Source organism: Pteronotus mesoamericanus, unplaced genomic scaffold (genome assembly GCF_021234165.1).
Source record: "Pteronotus mesoamericanus isolate MK-2021 breed Mesoamerican mustached bat unplaced genomic scaffold, CSHL_Meso_final scaffold_167, whole genome shotgun sequence".
In the NCBI taxonomy this organism is placed as follows: Eukaryota; Metazoa; Chordata; class Mammalia; order Chiroptera; family Mormoopidae; genus Pteronotus; species Pteronotus mesoamericanus.
In genome coordinates this window covers 15121197-15146246 of record NW_026555308.1, presented here as the reverse complement: position 1 = coordinate 15146246, position 25050 = coordinate 15121197, and the positions used below count along the sequence as shown (strand labels likewise).

At 40.6% G+C, this 25050-nt stretch overlaps 2 protein-coding genes across 3 annotated transcripts in view; both read right to left on the bottom strand.

Annotated features, from left to right (window-relative positions):
* The window catches only part of NIPSNAP2 (nipsnap homolog 2), a 32539-nt gene extending 20476 nt beyond the window's left edge, over positions 1-12063 (bottom strand). Inside the window, exons 1-3 of one of the 2 annotated variants that reach the window (XM_054589653.1) lie at positions 11870-12063; positions 3966-4105; positions 3837-3882 (exon numbers count right to left, since the gene is read on the bottom strand). In XM_054589653.1, coding sequence (XP_054445628.1) covers positions 3837-3882; positions 3966-4105; positions 11870-11961 — 278 coding nt within the window. In that variant the 5' untranslated portion in view covers positions 11962-12063. The remainder of the gene's footprint in view (positions 1-3836; positions 3883-3965; positions 4106-11869) is intronic. The other variant, XM_054589654.1, reaches the window with a different exon arrangement.
* Positions 12064-15471: 3408 nt separating this feature from the next.
* MRPS17 (mitochondrial ribosomal protein S17) lies at positions 15472-18240 on the bottom strand. The gene is made up of 3 exons (XM_054589659.1): positions 18186-18240; positions 17450-17591; positions 15472-15898 (listed from the first exon to the last, which is right to left on the bottom strand). Exons 2-3 carry the CDS (start codon positions 17570-17572, stop codon positions 15629-15631), a joined length of 393 nt encoding a protein of 130 aa, XP_054445634.1. The 5' UTR covers positions 17573-17591; positions 18186-18240; the 3' UTR covers positions 15472-15628.
* Positions 18241-25050: the final 6810 nt, after the last annotated feature.

Here is a 25050-nt window from a genome sequence, read left to right as displayed (position 1 = left end):
AAGAACTCAAGCAGATCAATTTGACAAACTTTTGAGTAAGGGACCACAGGATGGGGTGGTAGTATAGGTATAGCTACAAGTCCAGGAAGGAGTCAGAAAGAAACCTACTTGGAAACAGGGCGCAACAGGTTGGAAAAGGGAGATGGAGAAGGAAACAAGTAAAAAGAACTAAAATACATGTCAAATGAAGAATGCATAGCCCTTAGTAAATAACTAATCATGAAGAAGGAAACAGTTAAATAAAACCACGGTGAGTGATGCACATAGGGATGTTGAAAGCAACATAATTCTCCGTGTTGAGTTTGAAGAAAGAGCAAGACATCCAAATAGGAATGTGAAAAGAGATCTGAGACAAGAGATGAAGTAATACAAACAGGACAGAAAAGACAAGCCAAGGAAACATCAGCAGAGAGAAATAATTTCATTTTATGAGAAAAGATTTAGAAATAAGTATCTGCTTTGTTTTAGGGCATTTTTTTTTAATATATAAAGAAAACTGTGCTATGGTAAGAAATTCTATGCTAATATTTTATTTCACAAGTCATGTCCAAAAATAAAACAACAGGTTTTTGCTTCTGAAAATTATGCTGATTCTGATGACAGAATCATATGCTTTCTCATGAAAGTAGGAGGTATTAAGGTAAAAAAATGCTTTTTAATTACAATTGCTCAAAATTGATCATTAAAATACTATTTTTATTAATTTAATTAAGAACTGATATACAACTTCCAGTCAAGATGGCAGCACAGGCAGACATAGATCACCTCTTTGCACAACCACATCAAAATTAAAACTAAAATATAGAACCACCATCACTCAGAACTGGCAGAAATCGAGGTGAATGGAAGTCTGACAACTATGTAATTAAAGAAACTACTTCCATCCAGTCTGGTAGGAGGGGTGCAGACATGGAATGGGCAGGTCCCACCTCCATGTGTGGTAGATAAAATTCAGGAGAGATATCTTAGGAGTGAGGATTCCCACCTCCACACCAGGCTCCCCCAGCCCACAGTTCCAGTGCCAGGAAGGTAAGTCCCCACAACTTCTGTCTCAAAACCAGCGGGGATTGAGTCTGTGGAAGAAACTTCTGGAGCCCTAAACAGTTCCTCTTAAGAACCCACACATGGACTCACCTACTCAGACTCATGCCCTCTGAACTCTGGCACTGGGGTGGCAGCTTAGACGGCACTAGTGGCATAAAGGGAGGAACGGAAGTGTCTGGCATTAAGGTAAGCAGAGGCTATTGTCCTTTTTCTGGGCTCTCCCCTCAAAGAGCCACAGAGCTGGCAAGCTGGTGCCATATCTGAGATTCTATCAACCTGGATAACACTGTTTGACTGGCCTTGGAGATCCCCAGCTACTCTGCCCCATCCAACTTATAAGCCCACCCAAGCTGCTTTTCCATATGAATGGTTGGTCTTGGCTCCTGCTTCATAACTTCCTAATCCTATCAAACAACTAACAGGTGGCTTCAGTGAGCCCCAGGGCCAGCACTAGCAACAGCCAGCTTAGATTCACAGCTGGGCTTCACTTGGGAACCCCCCAGCACAGCACAAGTAGCAGCCATCTCAGATTGCTTTACATCTCAGGCAAGAAGCCCCAGGCAAAACACAGGGGGGCTGAACTTGGCCTGCACCACCTGGGAAAGCCCAGGGCCAGCGCACCCAGTGGACAGTTCCAGACATTGTCGGAGCACCACACCCTGGATCCTTCACGGAGGGCAGAGGTTGGTGGTCAGGGGTCACAGCCAGTCCTTGTAGCTGACTGGCCTGGGTAAATCCTTCCCATTGATTTGCCAACAGCAACCAAGACTCAACTACAAGAGGAGGCTGTATGCAACCCACACAAAGGGCACACCTCGAGTACCCAGCTTGGGTGATAGGGGAGGCTGTGCCATTAGACCCTACAGAGCACCTACTACATTAGGCCACATTACCAAGAGACGGAGTCAAAGCAGCTCTATGTGATACGCAGAAACAAACACAAGCAGGCTGCCAAAACGAGGAGGCAAAGAAACATAGCCCAAATGAAAAGAATAGACCAAAACTCCAGAAAAAGAGCTAAACATAATGGAGATAAACAATCTATCAAATACAGAATTTAAAACATTTGTTAAAAGGATGCTCAAGGACCTTAGTGAGGACCTCAACAGCATAAAAAAGATCCAGTAAGAAACAAAAGATACACTACTTGAAATAAACAACAATTTACAGGGAAACAACAGTAGAGTGGATGAAGCTGAGAATCAAATTCACAATTTGGAACATAAGGAAGAAAAAACGATCAATCAGAATAACAAGAAGAAAAAAATAATCCAAAAAAATGAGGACAGTATAAGCAACCTCTGGGACAACTTCAAGAGGTATAACATTTGCATCACAGGGGTGCCAGAAGGAGAAGAGAAAGACCAGGTTACTGGAAATCTATTTGAAAAAATAGTGAAAGAAAAGGTCCCTAATTTGGTGAAGGAAACAGACATGCAAGTCTAGGAAACAAAGAGTCCCAAACAAGATGGATGCAAAGAGGCCCACTCCGAGACACATCAGAATTAAAAAGCCAAAGGTTAAAGATAAAAAGAGAATCTTAAAAGCAGCAAGAGAAAAGCAGTCAGTTACCTTCAGGGCAATTCCCATACGACTGTCAGCTGATTTGTCAAAAGAAACTTTGCAGGCTAGAAGGGATTGGCAAGAAATATTCAAAGTCATGAAAAGCAGGGACCTACAGCCACAATTTGTCTACCCAGCAAAGCTATCACTTAGAATCAAAAGGCAGATAAAGAGCTTCCCAGATAAAAAACTAAAGGAGTTCATTATCACCAAACCATTATTATATGAAATGTTAAAGGGACTTATTTAAGAAAAAGAAGAAGGCCAAAACTAGGAACAATACAATGGCAAAAATACATTATCAACAACTGAATCTAAAAAATAAACTAGAAAACAAGAACAGAGACAGAATCATGGCTAGGGAAAGTGTTTTGATGGTTGCCAGATGGGAAGGGAGTGTGGCGTATGGGTGAAGAGGTGAGGGGATTAAGAAGTATAAATAGGTAGTTACAGAATAGCCATGGGGATATAAAGTACAGTGTAGGAAATAGACTAACCAAAGAACTTAGATGCACGACCCATGGACATGAACAATGGTGTGGGGACTGCCTGAGGGAGTGGGTGGTACTGGGTGGAGGGGGGCACAGGGGAGAAAAATCAGGACAACTGTAATAGCATAGTCAATAAAATATAATTAAAAAAAGAACTGATGTAATTTTCTCTTTAGTTTAAATGTTTATAAATTCTGTAAGAGCATATAGAGCTCAAATCATGAGAATCTCCTGAAGGAACTTGAACTTTGGCAAATGGAAGATTTGAGAAGAAATGGCAGATACATTCAAATACACACAAGACTTTGATGTGGCAGTTTTACTTAGAAGTAAAATTGGAAACAACGGTTATAAAGACCCGAGTTCTAATTCCTAACACTCAAAACTGTGCAGAGAGGGAATGTACGAATGTATTTAAGCACAGGTTGTTAGGAAGGTTTGCAGAAGAATTAAAGCACTGGATGAGTTGATGGACTATACAGTTTTACAAGGGTTCTTTTAACCTTAAGGGTCTGTTAACATTCTAAGGTTTGATAGCTTATGTGATAATTTACTGTATGTGTGACTGAAATCAAAATCCCCTTGGTAATCCCACACAGAGCTCAACTTAAGGGCCTCTGAACATTTAGCTTTAAGAAAATGGAGCGAAGATCTTACTCTTCTATCAAGTGTTAGCTGAACCAACAAGTATTAAAATCATTATTTTTCCCCAAGTAAAGGATAGTTTGGTATACACACCAAATTTTGTTGTATGCTTCTAGGCATTCCGGTTTAACATTGTGAACTGAAACAAAAGAAAATTCAACGATGAACTTATGAACAAAGGTTGAAAAAGTCAAGTAGGAAGATAGCAGACCTATCACTCACACTGTAATTTGTATAGACTGCTTGTTTCCTTTTTGGCTAGGAGATTAGAGTGAGCATCTTTCCTTGGATCAACTTTCCGGACAAATAAGGATTTCAACCAGCTGTCTTCTCGAGGTCTGTTACTGGAAGATGTCAACTTCCTACAGAATAACACATAAAAAATTTGAGAATCACCAGAAGTATAGACATCAGTGTCTTTAGGTAGTGTCACATAATACACTGCTTTCATAAATTCATCATCCATTCAGCAAATGTGCCTTGGGCAGCTATTCTAAGCACTACTCTAGAACCTGGGATACCTCAAAAGGTCTGCTTTCCATTTTGTGTGCTCTGAACAGCAGGAATAAAGTGTGAAGAAGCAACTGGTGGCTCTCCTAACAGAGTTCTCATGTTTATCTCTGCAATTTCCACTATGTATTTTTCCCTCCTGCAAAGCAATTTTGATAAAATAAAAATTAAAATTAAAATAAAATAAAATAAAAAAAGAATTCACTGCCCTGTGTATTTCTTTTCACATTTTTTTATACTTGGAAAATATAGATAAAAAAATCTCCTAGGACATCCTCACCCGAGGACATTTTTTTTAAAAGATTTTATTTATTTATTTTTAGAGAGGGGAAGAAAAAGAGGGAAGCATCTCTGTGGTTGCCTCTGCAGCGCCCTCTACTGGGGACTTGGCCCGCAACTTAGGCATGTGTTCTGACTGGGAATCAAAACTGCGAGCCTTTGGTTTGCAGGCCGGCATTCAGTCAACACCAGCAAGGGCTTGAGGACATTTTCCTCGTTGCTTTTTAGAGACAGAGGGACAGATAGAAACACTGATGTGAAAGAGAAGCATTGACTGTTTGTGTCCTGTACGTGCCTGGACCAGGGATCACCTGTGCCCTGAACCAGAGATCGAAGCCACAACCTAGGTATGTGCCCTGACAGGGAACCAAACCCGCACACTTTTGGCTATGGGATGGCCCTCCAACTGAGCCACAGTGGCCAGGGTGAATTCTTTATTTTAAAAATGTCATTTTACCCCTCAATTAGCCTTAGAACCAAGAAAACCTAAAAATACAAACTTCTTTAATATGTATTTCATCTTATAACAATTTCTACTATACATGCTGTCAGAGAATGTGGATAAATTTGATTGAAATAAACTATACTTTAACCATAAACTTTTTCTTTTAAATTAAACTTATTGGGGTAACACTGGTCAATAACTATGTAATTTTTTAGGTATATAAGATTATAATTCTACATTTCTATTCTCTATTGTATGCTCACTGCCTGAAGACTAGTTTCTTTCTGTTACCACCTATTTGACCCCCTTAACTCTCTCCATCCTCCCTCTCATCTCTCTTCCTCTCTGGGAACTACCATTCATTTTGTTGTTTGTGTCTGTGAGTTTGTTTATTTATTTTTTAGAGAGGGAGAGAGAGAGAAACATCGACTGGTTGCCTCCCTTATGTGCCCCGACGGGGAATGGAACCCACAACCTAGGTGTGTGTCCTGAACCAGGTACTGAACTAGCGACCTTTTTTGTGTCCTGGAGAATGCTCCAACTAACTGAGCCACCCGGCCAGGGCTGTGAGTTTATTTTTGAGTGCATATTTCCATAGCTTACAAGTGGAATTAACAATTTGTGCAACCTGCATAAGAGGGAAATGTAACATTATCTATATCAAAATTAAAACTGTGTAGGCCTTTGGTCCAAATAATTGCATTTGCAGCCATGTTTAGACAAGTGCACAGAGTCGAATGCACAAAAAACATTCGTTACTGCCTTGTTTCCAGTTTGTTCCTGGGACAGGCAATTTGGATACTCATTAATGGGGACTGGTCAAATGAATTAGGGAATATCCAAAATCAGAACAGAATGCAATCACTAAAAAGAATGATAGATCTACATGCATATATCTGAGAGAAATTATGTGGAAAAAGCAGGCACAGAACAGTACCATAGATACACACACAAAGTGAACTGCTAATAGTGATGATAGGGGCCTTTTCCTCTTTTTTCGCTTTAAGAGGGTCTTTTAATTTAAAACTAACTCATAGGGTATTATCACAAACAGCTAGAAACCAGATAAAAATACCTTTGAATGACGTGAGCTTACAAATACAGACACATAAAACATATAAATATAAAATTAACAACACTTTCTGTAAATTATGATCAAGAAATCCTTTTTCAAATCTTTTAAAGCTTAAATAGCTGCAAGCTTATAGTAAACAAGCAAAATAAGTCAATACCAGTCATGTAATTTTTCTTACAAGTGCAAAGAAGAAAAATACATCATCTTACAGTTCTATTTTGCTTTTACCATGTTAAAATTCCACAGAATTAAGTGTTAATGGTGGTATCCTTGAGAGAGGGACAGTTAAAAAATTAAATTTTTAAAACTATTTTTTTCAATAAAACAAACTTTTAAAATAAAAAAAAAAAGCCCTGACTGGTATGGCTCAGTTGGTTGGGTGCTGGCCCTCACAGCAAAAGGTCATCAGTTCGATTCCCCAGGTGGGGCACACTTGGTTGTGGGTTCAGTCCCAGGTCAGGCGCAAGCAAGAGGCAATCGATCAATGTTTGTCACATCAATGTTCTCTCCCTCACTTCCTCCCTCCCTTCCTCTCTAAAAATAAATTTTAAAATCTTAAATAAATAATATATAAAAACTATTAGCTCTTTAGCCAAAACCAAAACATATGGTATTTGTTTCTGTTTTCAATTCACTGGTTGATTATATAAATAAACTCATCCTGAAGAAGGCAATTCTTCAAACATATTATGTTAAAATTTATTTCAGTAAAAACAAAAACATTTTGTCAATTTGTTTTCAATGTTTTAAACAACACTTTTTGGGATATCTGCATTCTATCATGAGGCAATATGGCAAGTATATAAAATTAATCACTTACAAAGTATAAAGTTTTAAGATTTGTTAATGGGACTTTATATAATTGTTTTTTTTCTTTATTTTAGATTTTAAGTTCACTAAATAGAAATTGTGTTCAATTTTTTTTTTTCTTGGTTAAATACATTGTAAGAACCTAGAAATAATTATGGACAATTAAGAAAGGGATTCCATGGATGTTTCTAAAAATATCGGCACTAGAAAATTTCATGTAAAACATAGAATACTCATCACAGCAACTACTACTAATAGTTTTTAGTGTATCTTTCTAGAAATGTGTACATAAGCATATGTACACATGTTGACATTGAATACTTTTTTTAATCCTCACCCAAGGACATATGCTTATTGATTTTAGAGAAAGAGAGAGGGAAAGAAACATTGATTGGTTGCCTCTCCCATGTGCCCTGACTTGGGATCCAACCTGCAATGCAGGCATGTGCCCTGACTGGGAATTGAACCCACAACCTTTCAGTTCATGGGACAAGCCATACCAACTAAGCCACACTGTCTAGGGCAGCATTTAATTCTTTATAAAATAAAAGAGCATAATAAACAATTATTGGCAGACCAAACCTGGAAGGGAAAAAAAATCCCAAAGTAATTTATCTCTTCCTCCTCCTTAGAGATTAAGATTACAAGTTAATAAGCACATATTTTCTGTTATATACTAGACTAGGTAGTTTGTCTATGTCACTCATTTAGTTCTTAGTCCTCAGAACAATCTTGCAAAGCAGGTATTAACAAATTTTAAAGACTGGCTCAGATAGGTTAAATGATCCGGGCTAAAAGTGGCAAAACAAAAGTATGAAACTAGATCTATGAAGTTATCAAAATATTTTTAATATTAAGGGATACCTCCCAAACACAAATCTCCCCCAACTGAGCATTTGTTCCAGATTTCAATAATACCAAAGGGATATATTTCAGAATCAGTAAAATTAGGTCAGAAATATGGAAACGTTTTGTAAACTAAAGGTAAGTCTAAGAAATAGTCTCTATCACAGGGAACACACAAGAACCTGAATGTTGTTTGCTTGTGAATCTGGGTAGCAACTGTCTTGACAAATGAAAAACAGGCTGGCCCAGCATTATCCTCATCTGACTGTGAAACTCTTGAAATCTTTCAAGTGCCAGGTGACCAAAGCTGCCTAATGGGCCTGAGTTACCCAGTTGTCCAAAGTGAATCATGGAAAGGGGTAGAAGCGGTTATGCCAACAGCTGCCAGGGTGATAAGATACGGGTTCGGCTGGGGTTAATGACAGTGACAAACATCACAAACAGTTGTATTTATAATATCACATATGTTGTGCAGAACTTTACCGAGAGTAGAGTAGGGAGCAGCACATTCTACAGCGGTCTACAGCCATAGCACCCTGAACCCACCCAATCTTGTCTGATCTCAGAAGCTAAGCAAGGCTGGGCCTGGATAGTACTTGGATGGGAGCACTAGACTTTAAATAGAATAAGCATTACGTGCCAGGTTCTGTGAATAAAGATGAAACAGATGCCTAGCCTGTTCAGACTCATGGGAAAAACTGATCAGTAAACAGCCACAGTGATCACGGATACTGTAGACTTCAGACACACACACACAGAGCTCAAGGGAATGAAACATTAGCTTGGCCTGTGAGAAGCGAGAGGGACTCCAAGTGGAGACATTCTGGCTCTGTCTTGGAGGACAAGACAGGTGATAATTCCAAAAAGAACAACATGTACAGGGGCATGGAGTCATGGAACTATATGGCGTATGTCTGGAACAGCAAAGAGTTCAGTAACGCAGAACAGGGTATCAGTGTATGGCAACTGAGAGGGCAAGGGGGCGAGGTGGTTAGGCTCTCGTGCACCATGCATGTCCATCAGCTGAATGCTACCCTGTACGTGGTGCAATGCTAGCAAGGTTTCAAAACGAATTCTAGGTATAAGAAGCAGTCTGGGTGGTATGGCAGATGGACTGCAGCAATAAGGCAGGGGGCATGTTGGTGAGAGCTGAGCTAGGAGAGTGGCAGTACAGAAGGCAGCATGAAGATGCGCTGGAGGTAATGGGAGGGAGCAGGAGGAGGTGGGCTTGGAGAATGGTTTCTGGCCTGAGCCACTAAATGGAAGATGTTCCTTTATTGGGGAAGAGAAAATGCTGGAGAAGCCAAGCTGGCTCTGTAGGAGGAAGATGAGTTCAATTCTGCATATATAAGCATCTCAAGCACCTGTGGGGCACTAATGCAATATGCTCTAAGTAGCTGGAACTCTGGGCCTGGCACTGAGCAGAGCTAAGTAAGAAGTGCTGAGAAGTAAGTGTCCCAGGAAGACTTCCTCCTTTCCCTTTGCAATCACTCCTGCAAGGTCACCCGTAATACCCCTGGTTGGCAAATGCAGTTTCTTTCTGTCATCTTAACCTTTTAGCAGCTTCTGGCATAGGTGACCATTCCTCCTTGAAATACCTCCCCCTGGGCAATGTCACATATCAATGACCTCACTGGCTGCCCCGCTCTGTCTCCCTTGCCAGCCTCTTCTTCCTATATCCAGCCTGTAAATGTTGACACATTCCAGGATCTGTTTCTCCGCCCCTTCTTTTATCCACAATCTCTCAAGCAATCTCATTGATTCCTATGGTTTAAAAAAGTTTCATTATGAAAACTTTCAAATACAAAACAGTATACTGAAGCCCACATATCTATCCACATTTAGCATTACTCTATGCTGACAACTCCCAAAGGCTTCCTGTAGCCCAGACATCTCTTTTGTAGAGTTATTTGGGTTAAGTAGGCCAGGTGTCTCCCTGGCCTTTCCATCTGAGTAGCTCACAGCCATCTTGAACCTTGCCAGGTCCAAAACGCCTCCTCAGCCCACACCTGTTGTTCCTTCTCTACATTACTATCAATATGGCGAGGATTTTGTGTGCCTTCTTCTCTATTTCCAGGATCACCCAGCATATGGTGGGCACTCGTATACCTACAGAAAAAATTACTCTCAGTAAATGGCATGAGCATCCACCCAGTTGGCCATCACCCTTGATTCTGTCCCCTTTCTAAAGTCAGACTGATCTTTTAAAACTGAGGATCAGATCATGACACACTAGAATTTATACCTTCAAATGTTTTTTCCACAGCTCCCAGAATGAAGTCCAAACTCTCTTAAGACAACTTCCAAGGCCTGGAATTATCTGGCCCTGCTGCTTGTCACCTGTCCTCTAGCCAATCTTCCCTTCACACCTGTGCTGCCAGCCTCCTAGACTTTTCTGGGGTTTTCCAGCATGTGTGACTCCATCTCACTCAGGACTCTCACGTGCACTGACCCTTCCAGTCTCAGCTTAATGTCATCTTCTTGGAGAGGCCTTCCATGATCCCACGTGGTAGGTTCCCTGATCTCTCACAGCACCTGCCTCAATCTCTATGTCTATATGGGTTTTTACTTTGGCAATGACTTCCTGAGGATAGTGAGTAAGGCTATTTACACTCAGCTCCACAGAGCTTCAGAGGTATCGTATATTCAAAATTTGATAGATTCAGATAATCAACTGGGTTTAGACTGAGTCCTAAAGAACACCTACAGTTAAGGCAGACTAGACCCCAGGAAGGAGTAGTCAAAAGGTACAGAGGATCTGCGTGAGCAATCAAAGAGCCAACAGGCTGGAGAGAGATAAGGTCTACGTCCAGGGTCAAGGGCATGTGGCCCCAGCAGGAAGTGAAGGTACTGGGCATCTCCAGGCCCAGTTCTCTAGTTTCCTAGCTTTGTGACCTTGGGCACTGCAGGTTAACATGTTGAGTGAACACCTTCAGTCTCAGCTGAAAAAAGAAAATATGAATTTCATGGGCTCATATCACCTGTGTGAGAAAAGTATGATGACACACAGGAGATGCTCAATAACAGATAAAAATAAAAGGATGTTGATTTGTTAATCAACGTGGAAACATAAACATTGAATTCGGAGATACAAGTTGAACCTCTGTCCTAGGAGGGGTGGTGGGCCTGAAGCCTGACAAACTTGGGCTCAGGCTAGAAAATACCTTGTCTAGCTATGCATCCCATACTTTTGAAGTTCCGTCTCATCTCTAAAATGCAGATCCTATTACTTAAGATTGCGACCAGGATTTAAATAAGTCTTATATAAAGCTTCCCAGCCCATAGTAGGAGTTTAACAAACAAGTAGTTTCTTTGCTTTTTCATTTTTTAGGTGCCAACTGTATTTTCTAGAGGCTCATTATTTAACTAAAAACAAGCAAAAAGACTTAAATTACCCAACGTAAAGAAAATGAGAAAGCAAACCCACGTGCAAGTTACAATAGTATGGGCTTTGGGGTTTTGGTTTTTTTGAATGTGGAAAATGGACAGGAATATGTCGAAGTGATGGATTCAAAAAACCGAACATAATCCGAAGTTAGAAGAAAACTTAAAACATGAACCCAATCCTACCTATTGCTGATAACTGTAAATACTTTCTGATTCCACTACTTACTTTGAAATTCAAGTTAAAGATTGCTCCTAGTACTGAGACCTCCTTACTCACTCTCCTTCAATGAAGGCTCACCTGGGACGATGCGTTATTTTCTCCCTCACAACCACCTAAGACTTAAGTAGTAGTACCTCTACTGATAATTGCAGGCGCAGACACTGAGGCTTTCTGCGCGGGCAAGGAGCATTCTCGGGACGCCCGACAGGCCGACTGCGGGGCCTGAGGCCTCAGTCGCGCGCACACCGCTCGGCCACGGCTCCAGGTCGCGCCGGGTGAAGGTCCCGCAGGCCCGGCAGGCCAGCAGGCATACCTGGCCTCGGCGCCGAACGCCGTCCCCGCCGTGACCTTGAGCCTGACGGGAAAGAGCTCGGACCCTGCCCAGGCGTCCGCCCACCCCGGCCCCGCTGACCGCGGCCTCGGCCCTCGGCGCCCCGCAGCCCCGGCCGCCCTGCCCCGTGGGAGCGCGGCCAGACCGGGGCGGAGATCCGCGCCAGGGACCCCGCGCCCTCTGCCCCGTGGCGGCCCCTCCCTGAAAGGGCGGCGCTGCTCACCGGAGCCCGGGCAGGAGGCTGCAGGGGGCCGCACGCCGTAGGAGGCCACCGGCAGAGGCCGCTCCGCGGGCGTGCAGCACTTGCACCGCCATGTTGCTTCGGCGCCTGGGCTCCCACAGTCAGGGCCACCGCTGACGCCGCCGCCTACGAGACCCCTCCCTCGGCTAGGCTCCCCAAGGCCGGGGCGGGGCCGGGCAGGGCGCGGGGCCGCTGCAGCGAGGGGGCACTGCCGCCAGAGGGAGCCAGAAAAGAATTAGTACCGGGCTGCGAAAGGAGCTGGTGCCCAGAACATGGTGTGCCAGAAGGAACACAGGCAAGGCTTGAAAGAAAAAAGTAACAATGTTGCTAGGGGTCTCCAGGGCCTGGGGGACAAAGCTGGGGGGAGGGCTTCTCCCCAAATACCTTTTAAATTTTGTACCCGTATGTCTGTATTGTCTTTTCAACATAAATAAACAAACAAAAAAACACATACATACAGCTTTAATAAAATGCATTGTTCCAGGGCATGTTTTTACACTCATAAAAATTTTTAAGAAAGAATTCTGGATGGAAACATATTCAAGTTCTCTTAGGTTCAAAACTATGCTGTTCCTGTTTATTTCAGCAGCGGTGGGCAGCCTCTAGCTACATCCTTGCCCTCAAGCCAACCCAGTCTAGTGGGGCAGGATGTGAAATGACTGGATCAAGTGTGAAAAGTGTGGAAAGGAGAGGTTCACAAGGTGGGAAGGGGGCACGGACGGGAGAGCTTTTAACCAGCAGTGGCTGTGAAGCATAGATGCACCCAGGAGCTGACACAACAATGCAGTTCAGCAGAAGAGAAGTTGACGGGGAGGTCATTTCCAATCAGCAAAAGAAACAACTTAAACAAACGCGTGGGACAGGATGGCACTGTTTGGGGAAAGTGCACCTGCAGTAAGATAAAAGAGCCACAAATGTAACCATGAAAACTGCAACAAAGATGGGCAGAAAGGGAGCTAGACAGTGAGAGAAGGGGAGAAACAGGAAGCAGAGGCCCCACCCATTAAAGGGAGCATTTCAAGGCCAGTGGGAATCTGTGGAGGCCAAGGGGGAAATGCCCCAGGACCAGGTAGCTGGGAGGTCTTTGTATTCATGGTAGGCAGAATAGAAAGCAAACCAATATGGGGAGGGGAAGGGAGACATGTCTCACTCATTAATTCAGCAGCCCTGAGCCCAGCCAGATTGATTGCCAGGTGTTCTGAATATCACAAGAGAAACCATGATAGTGCAGGAGGGAGTTGAAATTCTGTATTATTCCTGCTATTTAGGAAAGAAATCCTTTGAAACTGTAAATTCATCTCAAAGTCCAGAGAAGGGAGGAGGAGGGGGAATTTAGAAGCTGGCTGGTTGCCTGCTTGCAGCTTTGTGGTCACATGTACTTCATAAATTACTCTCTCATTTCCACTATATGTGTTGTCTCTTGCCTGAATTCATCTCTCACGAGTTAGACAAGAACCAATGAGGGGGAGCCCCCTAATTTGGGTCTCCCCAGTAACATCGAGGTAGATCTCTGTAGGAGGGGTAGGGAGGGGTTTTCTGAAGCTGGTCATCTTGGAGGTACTGGGGCTCAAGGGGTGAAGTTTTCTGACTGGGGCAATGTTTGAACACCATAATATGGTAAGGAGCCACCACGGAGGACAGAAATAGGTCCTGTGGGTGGAGGAGTGGCAACAAGGATTTGCCCCAGACAATGTATTTAGGTAGAAGCATCTGTCTCTTGAAGGCCAGGAAAGAAAGCCACGGACACATGGACAGGAGGCTAGAGGCTGTAAGGCTGAGAGTTCCTGACCTCAGCTGGGTTAAGCTCAGTGAGGCTGTACAGGCTGAAGAGTCACATGGAAGGCTGAAGTGAGCTATCCCCAGGACAGAACTGACAAAGTCCCAGTCCTGCACAGCAGGAGGCAGGGCCTCTTCAAGGCAGTATCAATATGCCCTGTGACTTCTCACACATTCCCCCCGTATCTCAGCTCTCTTTCAGGAGATACTTTCAAATCTATTTTCCTGAAATGTAAAGTTGGTAGACATTTCTTTGCTGATCTTGCTTTTGTGTTTAGTATTAGGCCACTCACTCTGCATTTTTTCCCTCCACTATCCTTTTGCTTTGAATTTCCATTAACTCAACGCTTTTTACTGAGGGTTATTTCACAGATGTGTGACTTGGGTTACTCAACACCATAGAATAATTTTGAGGCATCTTCCTGAAGCATAATTTTTGCACCACAATTTAAAAAAAAATCTTAAAGGATAAAAATGATAAGAGTATAGGTGAACATTTAAAATATTCGAGCATTTAAAGATGGCTTGCACAGGTGACCTGTCCCTTCCAGGATAACTGGTACCACATAGCCCCACCTGCAGAGACCTAATGCTTAGTCTTAAGTCTTAATGCTTCCCTTTTATTCATAGGCCTCCCCCGCCACCCAAGACCTGAGAGTTCTACTTTGGAACATAATCTATACAATCTCTTTTATCTTCATTGTCCAACTCAGTTTATGTCTTAGGACCAGTCTTTGAAGAGGTCAGCCTCCCTACCTCTAATCTTTCCCCTCCCAGTCTATTCTCTACACTGATGCTATTACTTTTATTGAAATGTGAACCTAATTACATCACTCTTTTAAAAAATGTTAAATAACCCACCTTCACTTAGAGCGTATTTACTATCTCTACCTGATTTCTACCCTTGTTCAAAATGTTCCAGCAATTCTCACCTGCTTCCAGAAGCCCTTGGTTATGCTCCTTTCTCTCATACTTTAAGGACTTTATATTGTTCCCCCTGCCTGGAATGTCCTTTCCACATCGCTCACCTACTAGCCTGGAAACTCTTAAGATTCAGTTCAAGCCTCATCTCATCTCGTCTGGGGAGTTACTCTGATTTCTCCCCACCCATGTACTTCTTTTGTTTGCCATGAAGGCACCTGTGTACGAGCCCTGAGAGGGTGGGCAGTGCCCATGGTCATTGTTAAAACCGTGGGAATGTATAATATACATATTAGTTGAGGTTGAACTATGCTCCAAATCTCTTTCTAAGAGCTAGAAAACTATACTATATTGCTCAATGTTTCTTCAGGTCAAAATTTAAATAATCAAAACTAATGTACAGCAACAAAACTCTGAAACTCTCCAATTCTAACATGCATGTGAGAAGTTCTACAACTTCATCAATGTATCAGATTTCAAGAACTTATTCCTATTTAATGTAGCATAGGATACAGAATTTAAAAAAGTAACAGATTTTTAAAGTTTTATTTTCTACATGTCAACATTCTTACTAATGAAAACTTTACCCAGATAGATTCTGACCCCCAAGCATGTTGGTTATTTCTGTCTGGAACCGATTAAATAAGAGAAAAAAATTAAATTAATTTTGAATATACGCCATCAAAAACATTCACTCAATGTGATCTTATCTGTTTATAATATCAAGAGGGCTTCTGCTCCCAAAATAAATTCAAGATTCCTTTGAATGAAAAGAAAAACACGTAAAACAGTAAGCTGAAAAAATAATGCAGCAGATTACTAGGCACATTTAGTATAACAAGAAAGTATGTTCACTGAACAAGAAATTTAAAACATGGCCATTAACCTTTTTGGAAAATTGTAACAAATACTTTATTCATTTACTCTTAGCTATTTCATAAACATCAGAAGAGAAACTGATCAGTTTGTGATGAAACTTAAATTTCTTTTTCCAGAGAGCACACTTATAAATCTTTCCCTTTGGCTCATTTTTCTAATACTCCTTCACTGTTTTGAAGAGATACTGAGTTCTTCCAGATTTTTGGTTAGATGGGTGGTTTCCAAACTAACTGGATTCTCCAGGTAGGTAGTTCCTGCACAGGGTTTTCCGGTAACTGGATCTATGACTTGTCCAACCTTGAAAATGATCTCAGCCAGCTCATGTTTCACATGTTTCGTTCGTGGAACAGGTAAAGCTTTGAGTAGCACAATATCCCCAACTGTGCACTGTTGAAGAGCATCGTGAGCAAAGTAGGTTTTTCGTTTATTAAAATACTGTTGAGAGAAGGAGGAACAAATCAGCAGTTCCTGTTTTCTAGCAATGCAGTACAGAATATGAAAAAATAATTCACAGAAAGCAAGCTGGGACTTGGGAGAAAAACAGGTAACACACTTAAGAAAGCTTCCAATACAAAAATTACCTGTTACTTTCGGAAAACAGCAATGACTTCTCCAGAGATGATCCTGTCCCCAAGCTCTCCAGAAGTATTACCTTCAGAAGCCTTGTTCTCTTTTACTTTTTTAATTTAATCTTTATTGTATTTTTTCCCCCTTAAGTAGCCTTGTTCTATCAGTCACCATCCTTCTCTACACTATTTACATTCTTCCTTCCAGTGGCACCTTCTCTCCAGCCCATAAACATACTATTGTCACCAACTAGCTCTGTGTGATTTAGGACAAATCACTTAACTCCAAGATCAGTTCCCCGCCCCCCACCATAAAATGAGGCTCTAATACTTACATCTCTAAAGGTGCCAAGAGAATTAAAGGTTACAATGTACACAAAGCACTTACTCCATACCTGGCTCAAAGTAGGAAACAAGCCACAAATAACTAGAATCATCTGTTCAAGACAACCCCACCACAGCAGGCATTCCCACTTACATTTGAAATTAACAGCCTCAAGGAGGTTAAGCATTGTGCACAGCTCGTAAACAACAGAGTCAGTATTGAAACTAAAGTCTGATTTTAAGGTCAATTATCATGCCATCACTTCTCAGCTTACTCCTGTATTTTTGATCCTAGATAACTGGCGCTTCTACCAACCTGTATGCCCAACCTTGAAAGCAAAAGCATCCTTGGCACTTCTCCCTCCCACCTTACACATCTATCAAGGACTGTTCTTTTTGAAATCTACTTTTCCCATTACATCCCCATTGCTCCAAGGATTGTTTAGGTCCTCATCATTTCCACCCTAGGCTTTCGCAATAGCCTTCTTACCCATTTCCTCACCTCCAGTCCTCATCCCGGCCCATCTCTAAGTCTGTCTTTCCTTTGCTTATAGGATGAAATCCAAAGTACAACATAAAAGGCCCTTCATGGTCTCATTCTGATTATTCTTGCCATCATTCAGCAGTGACCACTTAGTGCCAAACTCTGGGCTCACCCTTGCCAAAATACCTGCTGTTCAACGTCATACCCCTTCACAGCTAAAGAACTTCCAAAAACTGCTCATCATGGCCAGAATGACTTCCCCAACCTGGTCATCTGGATAAAATCCTTTTTGAGATACAGCTCAAACGTCTCCTAATGAGGATATGCTCCTTCGACAACTTGGGAAGGAGGAATGAGGTGTTCTGCTCTCTGCTGCCATAATCCATTGCACATAGAAGGACTACAGCACTGACCAGACTGAACTGAAATGAGCCCTAGAATGTGAGTACAAACCCTGAATAATTCATTCTGTTACACCGAAGAACCAGCCCAATACCTAGTTCGCAGTAGATGCTCAAGGCATTTTTACTGATAGAGAAGTGCTTTTCGGCTCAGAACCCAGAACGTGTTGGTGATTTATCAATGCCAACCGAAAACAGGGATATTTCCCACCTTTAGTAAATAGGGATCCAGAACAAGCCTGGTTACTCTCACTTTAGCAGTTTTTTGCATTGCTGTCCCAATCACTTTCCCCACGATCCATTTCGCATGGACAGATGAACGCGGTACTGACATTTCAGGTGGCTTTGGTCACCTGAAAAACAAATTTCATAGTTTAATATTCTGGTGGTTATGACTCGCTAAATGAATTTTGTCACTAGAACTGCCCAAGTTTAGAAACAGCTTTTGTTGGCTTTCTGGAATCACCACTTTAGAGATGCTTACACGATTCCCTATTTCCTTAACTACCCGAACTCCCATTTTTACAGTTTACAAAGCTGTAAATTTAACCCCTCTAAGCCTGCTTCCCCCTCTGCAAAATGGGAACTTCAACAGGGCCTATTCACAGAAGTGTTCTGAGGCGCTTAATAACGCAAATAAACGCTGGTTTTTATTGGTGTTCCTTATTCTTTTCCATCCTGCTGGCTACTCGCGGCGCGCACGGCCTTGGACCAGCAGCGGTGTCCTCACAACAAAGGAGACCTTGACTTAGGGTTCCTTTCGAGGTCAGTTAGTTAATACTGAGTAAACCCCATTGGTCTGGGGAAGGTCGGGGGTGATTGAGCCCTCCGCTCCGGTTGACAACCCGGAGGTTAAGCGACTCGAGTCGTCCCGAGGACTTTCACTGGGAAGCAGCCCGGACCCTCGAATCCTCCCGCTCCAAAAGAAGCGTGCAACCCACACTCACCTCCAGACTGCGAAATCCTAGCGAACAAGAGCCGGTCGCAGTCTGGTTGCGTCACGCCGCTCGCAGTCGCTCCGCCCCGGAGGGCCCCTCTCATTGGCCATAGTCCCATCAGTTCCGGGCGGAGTTAAAGGCGTGACTCCGCTCACTCCTCCCTAAAGGGAGCCGCGGACTGAGAAACACGTGCAGTGCACGGGAGGTTTTCTGGCCGTTGGCTTTTCTGTGCTATTTGCGTTACTCTACTTTCGTTGAGCCCCCCGGCACTGAACAAGGCCTTCCAAATCAAAGGAACTTCCTTAATTCATCAAATACTGAAACATCGGACGCAGCTAAATGCTGAGACAAATGCTTGGACTTAAATATTTTTACCCAGAGCGGCGTTTAAGACACACTTCCGTAGTTTATAGTGATGTTAGGTGTTATTTCTCAGTATCTGGGAGATGGGAAGAAGTCTGGTGTGGGTACATATATACGTCAATTATGAAGGAGTTAGATGGGCCATGAGCAGGATGCTTGATGCTACCTTCTCCATAGATAGAGGGAAATCTCGGACTGTATTAGGCTTTTGTTCAGGAACTGCAAATAGGAACTGAAAACAATAGGCTACTAGGACAGCCATATTAAGGACCAAAATATGGGTGTGATCAGTTGTCTTTGATCACTGAAACATTTTAGCAGGTGTTGAGGGAAGGCTGGGAAAATTATTTATCCATACGTTAGTCTGTCCGACACCCATTTCTTTCTTAGCAAACCTTTATGGAAAACTTACACTAAGACTCTGTGCTAGACACTGGGGACAAAAAATGAATCAGAGGAGGCTCCCCACTCTTAAAACGCCCACAGTCTAGTAGGGAGAGGTGAATAAAATGACAATTATAAAACAAGCAGGAGTAATGAGAGCCTTGAGAAAGGATCGTCAGATTTTGCAGAGAGAGTAGACTTGATTAATAACACAGCTCCTGGCCAGGGGACCAGAGCTTGAGAGGAGAGGGACATGTGATTTAGGGAGGGCACTGACGGTTTAAAGGAGTCTTAGATACAGGGCAAGGGTAGCGTGGCAGGAATTGAAGCTGGGCAAAGAGCCCTCTAATCAGGTGAGCTACCCGGTCAGTGCCCATCCCTTTTGGCAAGCATCAGCTTGTTCTCCGTATTCGTGGGTCTGTTCTGTTTGTTTTTCAGATTCCAATTTTAAGCAAAATTATATGGTATTTGTCTTCCTCTGTCTGACATTTTACATAGCACAACACACTCACTATAGCTTCATCCATGCTGTTGCAAATGATGAAATTTTATTTTTTATGTTGCAGAGTAAATTTCATCATATAAGTATATCACATATTCTTTTTTAAAGTGAATATTGAAAAATTACATTTTATTTTTTTATTTGTCATAGTTGACATTTAATTTTATTTTATATTAGTTATAGGTGTACAGCTTAATGGTTAGACATTTACATAACTTGTGAAATGATATCCCACCTGGTACCCACCTGGTACCATGCTTAGTTATGACAATATTATTGACTGTATCCCCTATGCTGTACTTTACATCCTTATGACTATTTTGTAACTATCAGTTTGTACTCCTTAATACCTTCGTCTTTTCTCACAGTCCCCAAGCCCACTCCCATCTGCCAACCATCACTTTGTTCTTTGTCTATGAGTCTGTTTGTTTTGTTTATTTGTCTTTAGATTTGACATAAAAGTGAAATTATATGGTATTTGTCTTTCTGTATCTGACATTTTATTCAGTATGGTACTCTCTAGGTCCATCCATGTTGTTGCAAATAGTAAGATTTCACTATATTTTATAGCCAAATAATATTCCATTATATATATATACCACATCTTCTTATCCAGTTGTCTGTTGATGGGCACTTAGGTTGCTTCCATATCCTGGTTATTATAAGTAATGCTTCAGTGAAAATGGGGGTGCATAAATCTTATCAAATTAGTGTTTCTTATTTCTTTGGATAACTACCCAGAAGTGGAATTGCCAGATGACAAGGTAGTTCTATTTTTAGTTTTTTGAGGAACCTCCATAATGTTTTCCATAGTGGCTGCACCTATTTGTAACCCCTGCCCCCTCCCTGAAATACACAAGGTTCCTTTTTCTCCATATCCTTGCCAACACTTGTTGTTTGTTGATTTGCTTATGATAACCCTCCTGACAGGTGTCTGGTGATATGCCATTGTGGTTTTAATTTGTACTTCCCTGATAATTTTCCTATGTCCATTGGCCATCTGTACACCCTCTTTGGTGAAATGCCTATTCGGGTCATCTGTCCAGTTTTAATGAGATTGTTTAGATTTTTGGTAGTGTTGTATGAATTCCTGATATATTTTGGATAGTAAACCCGTATTGGGTATATCACTGGTGAATGTCTTCTCCCATTAGTAGGCTGTCTTTTTGTTTTGTTGATGGTTTCCTTTGCTATGCAAAAACTTTTTAGTTTGGTGTACTCCCATTTGTTTAATTTTTCTTTTGATTCCTTTGTAAAAGAAGACATCAAAATCACTAAGAGTGATATCAAAGAGTTTACTGCTTATGTTTTCTTCCAGGAGTTTTATCGTATCAGGTCTCGTATTTAACTGTTTAATTCATTTTGTTTATTTTTGCCTAATTTTATTTTTTGAACATACCTGTCCAATTTCCCCAACACATTTATTGAAGAAACTGTCTTTACCCTATTTTATATTCTTGCCTCCTTGTCATAGACTAACTGCCCATATAGGCATGGGTTTATTTCTGAGCTCTCTATTCTTTTCCATTGATCTACCTGTCTGTTTTTTGTTTTTTGTTTTTTTGGGGTTTTTTGCCAGTACCATGGTGTTTCGATTACTATAGCCTTGCAGTATAGGTTGATATCAGGTATTACACGTCCAACTTTGTTCTTCTTTCTCAAGATTGCTTTGGCTATTCAGGGTGTTTTGTGGTTCCATATAAATTTTAGGATTATTTGTTCTAGTTTTGTGAAAAATGTCAATGGTATTTGGATAAGGATTGCATTGGATGCACATGTGTAGATTGATACTACTTTGCGTAGTAGGGACATTTAATGACGTAAGTTTTTCCTACCCATGAGCACAGTATATGCTTTTGTTTACTTTTATCTTCTTCATTATCTTTCTTCCATGTATTACACTTGTCTGAGTACAAGTCTTTTACCTCCTTGATTAAATTTATTCTTAGGTATTTTATGCTTTGATACAACTAAATGGGGTTATTTTCTTAATTTCTCTCTCTGATATTTGATTTTTGGTATATAAGAATGAAATTTATTTCTGAACATTAATTTTGTACCCTGCTAATTTACTGAATTTATTTATTAGTCCTAATAGTTTTTTTTTTTTGTGGAATCTTTAGGGTTTTCTTTATATAGTATCGTGTCATCTGCAAATAATGACTGTTTTACTTGTTTCTTTTCCTTCTGGAATGCCTTTTCTTTCTTTCCTTGTCTGATTGCTCTGGCTAGAACTTCCAATATTATGTTAAATAGAACCAGTGAAAGTAATTTCCTTGTCCTGTTCCCAACTTAAAGAAAAAGCTTTCATCTTTCTACCATTGAGTTGATGTTAGCTGTCAGTTCATCTTATATGGCCTTTAATATGTTGAGGTATGTCCCCTCTACTTCTATTTTGCTGATAGTTTTTATCATAAATGGGTGTTGGGTTTTCTCAAATGCTTTTTCTGCGTCTATTGACATTATCATATGATTTTCATTATTCATTTTTTTTGTGTGACGTATCACATTAATTGATTTGTGGGCATAGAACCAACCTTGCATCACAGCAATAAATTCTATTTGATCATGAGGTATGATCCATACAATGTATTGCTGAATTCGGTTTGCTAATATTTTGTAATAGATTTTTCTGGTGTTTGGTATCAGGGTAATGCTGGCATCTTTAACTGAGTTTGGGAGCTTTCTTTTCTCTTCATTTTCTTGGAGTAGTTTGAGAAGGATCAGTATTAATTCTTCTTGAAATTTTGGTAAAATTCACGTTGTGGTCATCTTGTCCAGAATTTTTGTTTTGTTGGGAAACCAAAAGAAATTGTGACATATTTTATTGGGATATTTATGTTATTACAGTTGTCTGAAACCAACCATATAATACTTTGAGGTGTGCCTGTATAAAGTGAATCTCCTGAAGATAGTATTTTACTAGATTATTATTACTGCTTTAATCCATTTACCAATCTGTATTTTTTTCAATATTGTATTTTTTCATTACCATTTATCCCCCTTCCTTTCTGTACCCTCCTCTACCTCCACCTGCCCCTCCCACCTGCATACACCACAATGTTGTCTGAATCCATGAGTTTTCTTTTTTGCTCCATCTTCCTATCCCAACCCCTCCATCCCAGAGCCGTCAGCCTGTTCTCCATGAGTCTGTCTCTATTTTGCTTGTTAGTTTGTTCATTAGATTCCACAAACGAGTGAAATCATATGGCATTTGTCTTTCTCTGTCTGGCTTATTTCATTTAGCATAATGTTCTCCAGGTCCATCCATTATGTCACAAAGGGAAGATTTTTCTTCTTTTTTTAAGGCCAGGTAGTATTTCATTGAGTAAATGTACCATAGCTGTTTTATCTACTCATCTGCTGAAGAAACTTGGCCTGCTTCTAAATCTTGGCTGTTGTAGATAATGCTGCAATAAACATAGGGGTGCTTATATTCTTTCAGATTAGTGTTTCGGGTTTCTTCAGATAAATTCCCAGAAGTGGAATTGCTGGGTTGTAAGGCACTTCCATTTTTAATTTTTTAAGATAACTCCATACGTATTTCCATATTGGCTGCAATAATCTGCATTCCCACCAACAGTACAAAAGTGTTCCCCTTTATTCACATCCTCACCAGCGCTTGTTGTTTTTTGATTTATTGATGATAGCCATTCTGACAGGTGTGAGATGATATGTCATTGTGGTTTTAATTTGTACTTCTCTGATGATTAACAATGTTGAGCATCTTTTCATATGTCGGTTGGCGATGGGTATGTCCTCCTTGGAGAAGTGTCTGTTGAAGTCCTTTGCCCATTTTTTAAATGGATTGTTTATTTTTTTGGTGTTGAGTTTTATAAGCTCTCTATAAATTTTGGATATTAACCCCTTATCAGAGTTATCGGTGAATATATTCTCCCATTCTGTGGGATGTCTTTTCAATTTGTTGATGGTTTCCTTTGCTGTGCAAAAAGTTTTTAGTTTGGTGTAGTCCCATTTGTTTATTTTTTTCTTTTATTTCACTTGCCTGAGGAATATCAGAAAAAAATATTGTTATGAGCAATGTCTGAGATTTTACTGCCTATGGTTTCTTCAAGGACTTTTATAGTTTTAAGTCTAACATTTAAGTCTTTAATCCATTTTGAATTTATTCTTGTGTGTGGCACAAGAAGGTGGTCTAGTTTCATTTTTCTGCACGTATCTGTCCAATTTACCCAACTCTACTTATTGAATAAATTATCCTTAGTCCATTGTACGTGTTTTACTGCTCTGTTAAATATTAATTGACTATAGAGGCATGGGTTTATTTTTGGGCTCTCTGTTCTGTTCCATTGACCTATGTATTTGTTTTTATACCACTAACATGCTGTTAGAATTATATGGCCTTATTGTATAGTTTGGTACTAGGTAGTGTGATTCCTCCAACTTTGTTCTTCTTTCTCAAGATCGCTATTGATATTTGGGGTCTTTTGTGATTCTGTATACATTTTTGGAATATTTGTTCTCGTTCTGTGAAATACATCTTTAGTATCTTGATAGGAATTGCGTTGAATCTATAGGTTGCTTTGGGTAGTATGGACATTTTAATGATGTTAATTATCCTATCCATGATCATGGTATATGCTTCCATTTATTTGTATGTTCTTTCATTTCTTTCTTCATGTCTTATAATTTTTTGAGTACAGGTTTTTGACATCCTTGGTTAAATTTATTTCTAGGTATTTTATCTTTTTGTAGCCATTGAGAATGGGATTGTTTTCTTAATTTCCCTTTCTGATGGTTATTGGCACATAAAATGCAACTGATTTGTGGATATTAATTTTGTACCCTGCAAATTTATTCCTTACTGAATTCATTGATCAGTTCTTGTAGTTTTTGGTGGCATCTTTAGGGTTCTCTACATAGAGTATCTGTCATCTGCAAATAAAGACAGTTTTACTTCTTCCTTTCCAATTTGGATGCCTTTTATTTCTTCTCGTCTGATTGCTGTGGCGAGGACTTTGAGTACTATGTTGAGTAAGAGAAGTGAAAACGGACATCCCTGTCTTGTTCCTAATCTCAAGGGGAATGCTTGTAGTTTTTGTCCAATGAGTATGATGTTGGCAGTGGGTTTGTCATATATAGCCTTTATTACACTGAAGTATGTTCCTTCTATTCCCACTTCACTAAGAGTGTTTATCATAAGTGGGTGCTAGATTTTACTAAATGCTGCTTTTGCATCTATTGATATGATCATGTGATTTTTATCCTTCATTTTATTTATGTGGTGTATCATGTTTATTGATTCGTGAATATTGTACCAACTTTGCACCCCCTGAATATATCCCTCTTGTTCATGGTGTATGCCCTTTTTGGTGTATTGCTGTATTTGGTTTGCTAATATTTTGCTGAGGACTTTAGCATCTATGTTAATCAGGGATATAGGCCTATAATTTTCTTTCTTTGTAGTGTCTTTCTCTGGTTTTGGAATCAGGATAATGTTGGCCTCATAAAATGAGCTTAGGAGTCTTTCTTCCTCTTGATATTTTTTTAATAGTTTGAGAAGGAAAGAGCTTAGGAGTCTTTCTTCCTCTTGATATTTTTTTAATAGTTTGAGAAGGAAAGGTGTTAGTTCTTCACAGAATGTTTGGTAAAATTCACCTGTAA

Coding starts and splice junctions, on each gene's coding strand:
- MRPS17 (XM_054589659.1), bottom strand. CDS start 17,572: ATGTCAGTACCGCGTTCATCTGTCCATGCGAAATGGATCGTGGGGAAA. Junction 15,899..17,449: donor TGGATCCCTATTTACTAAAG/GTGGGAAATATC, acceptor TTCTCTCAACAG/TATTTTAATAAACGAAAAAC.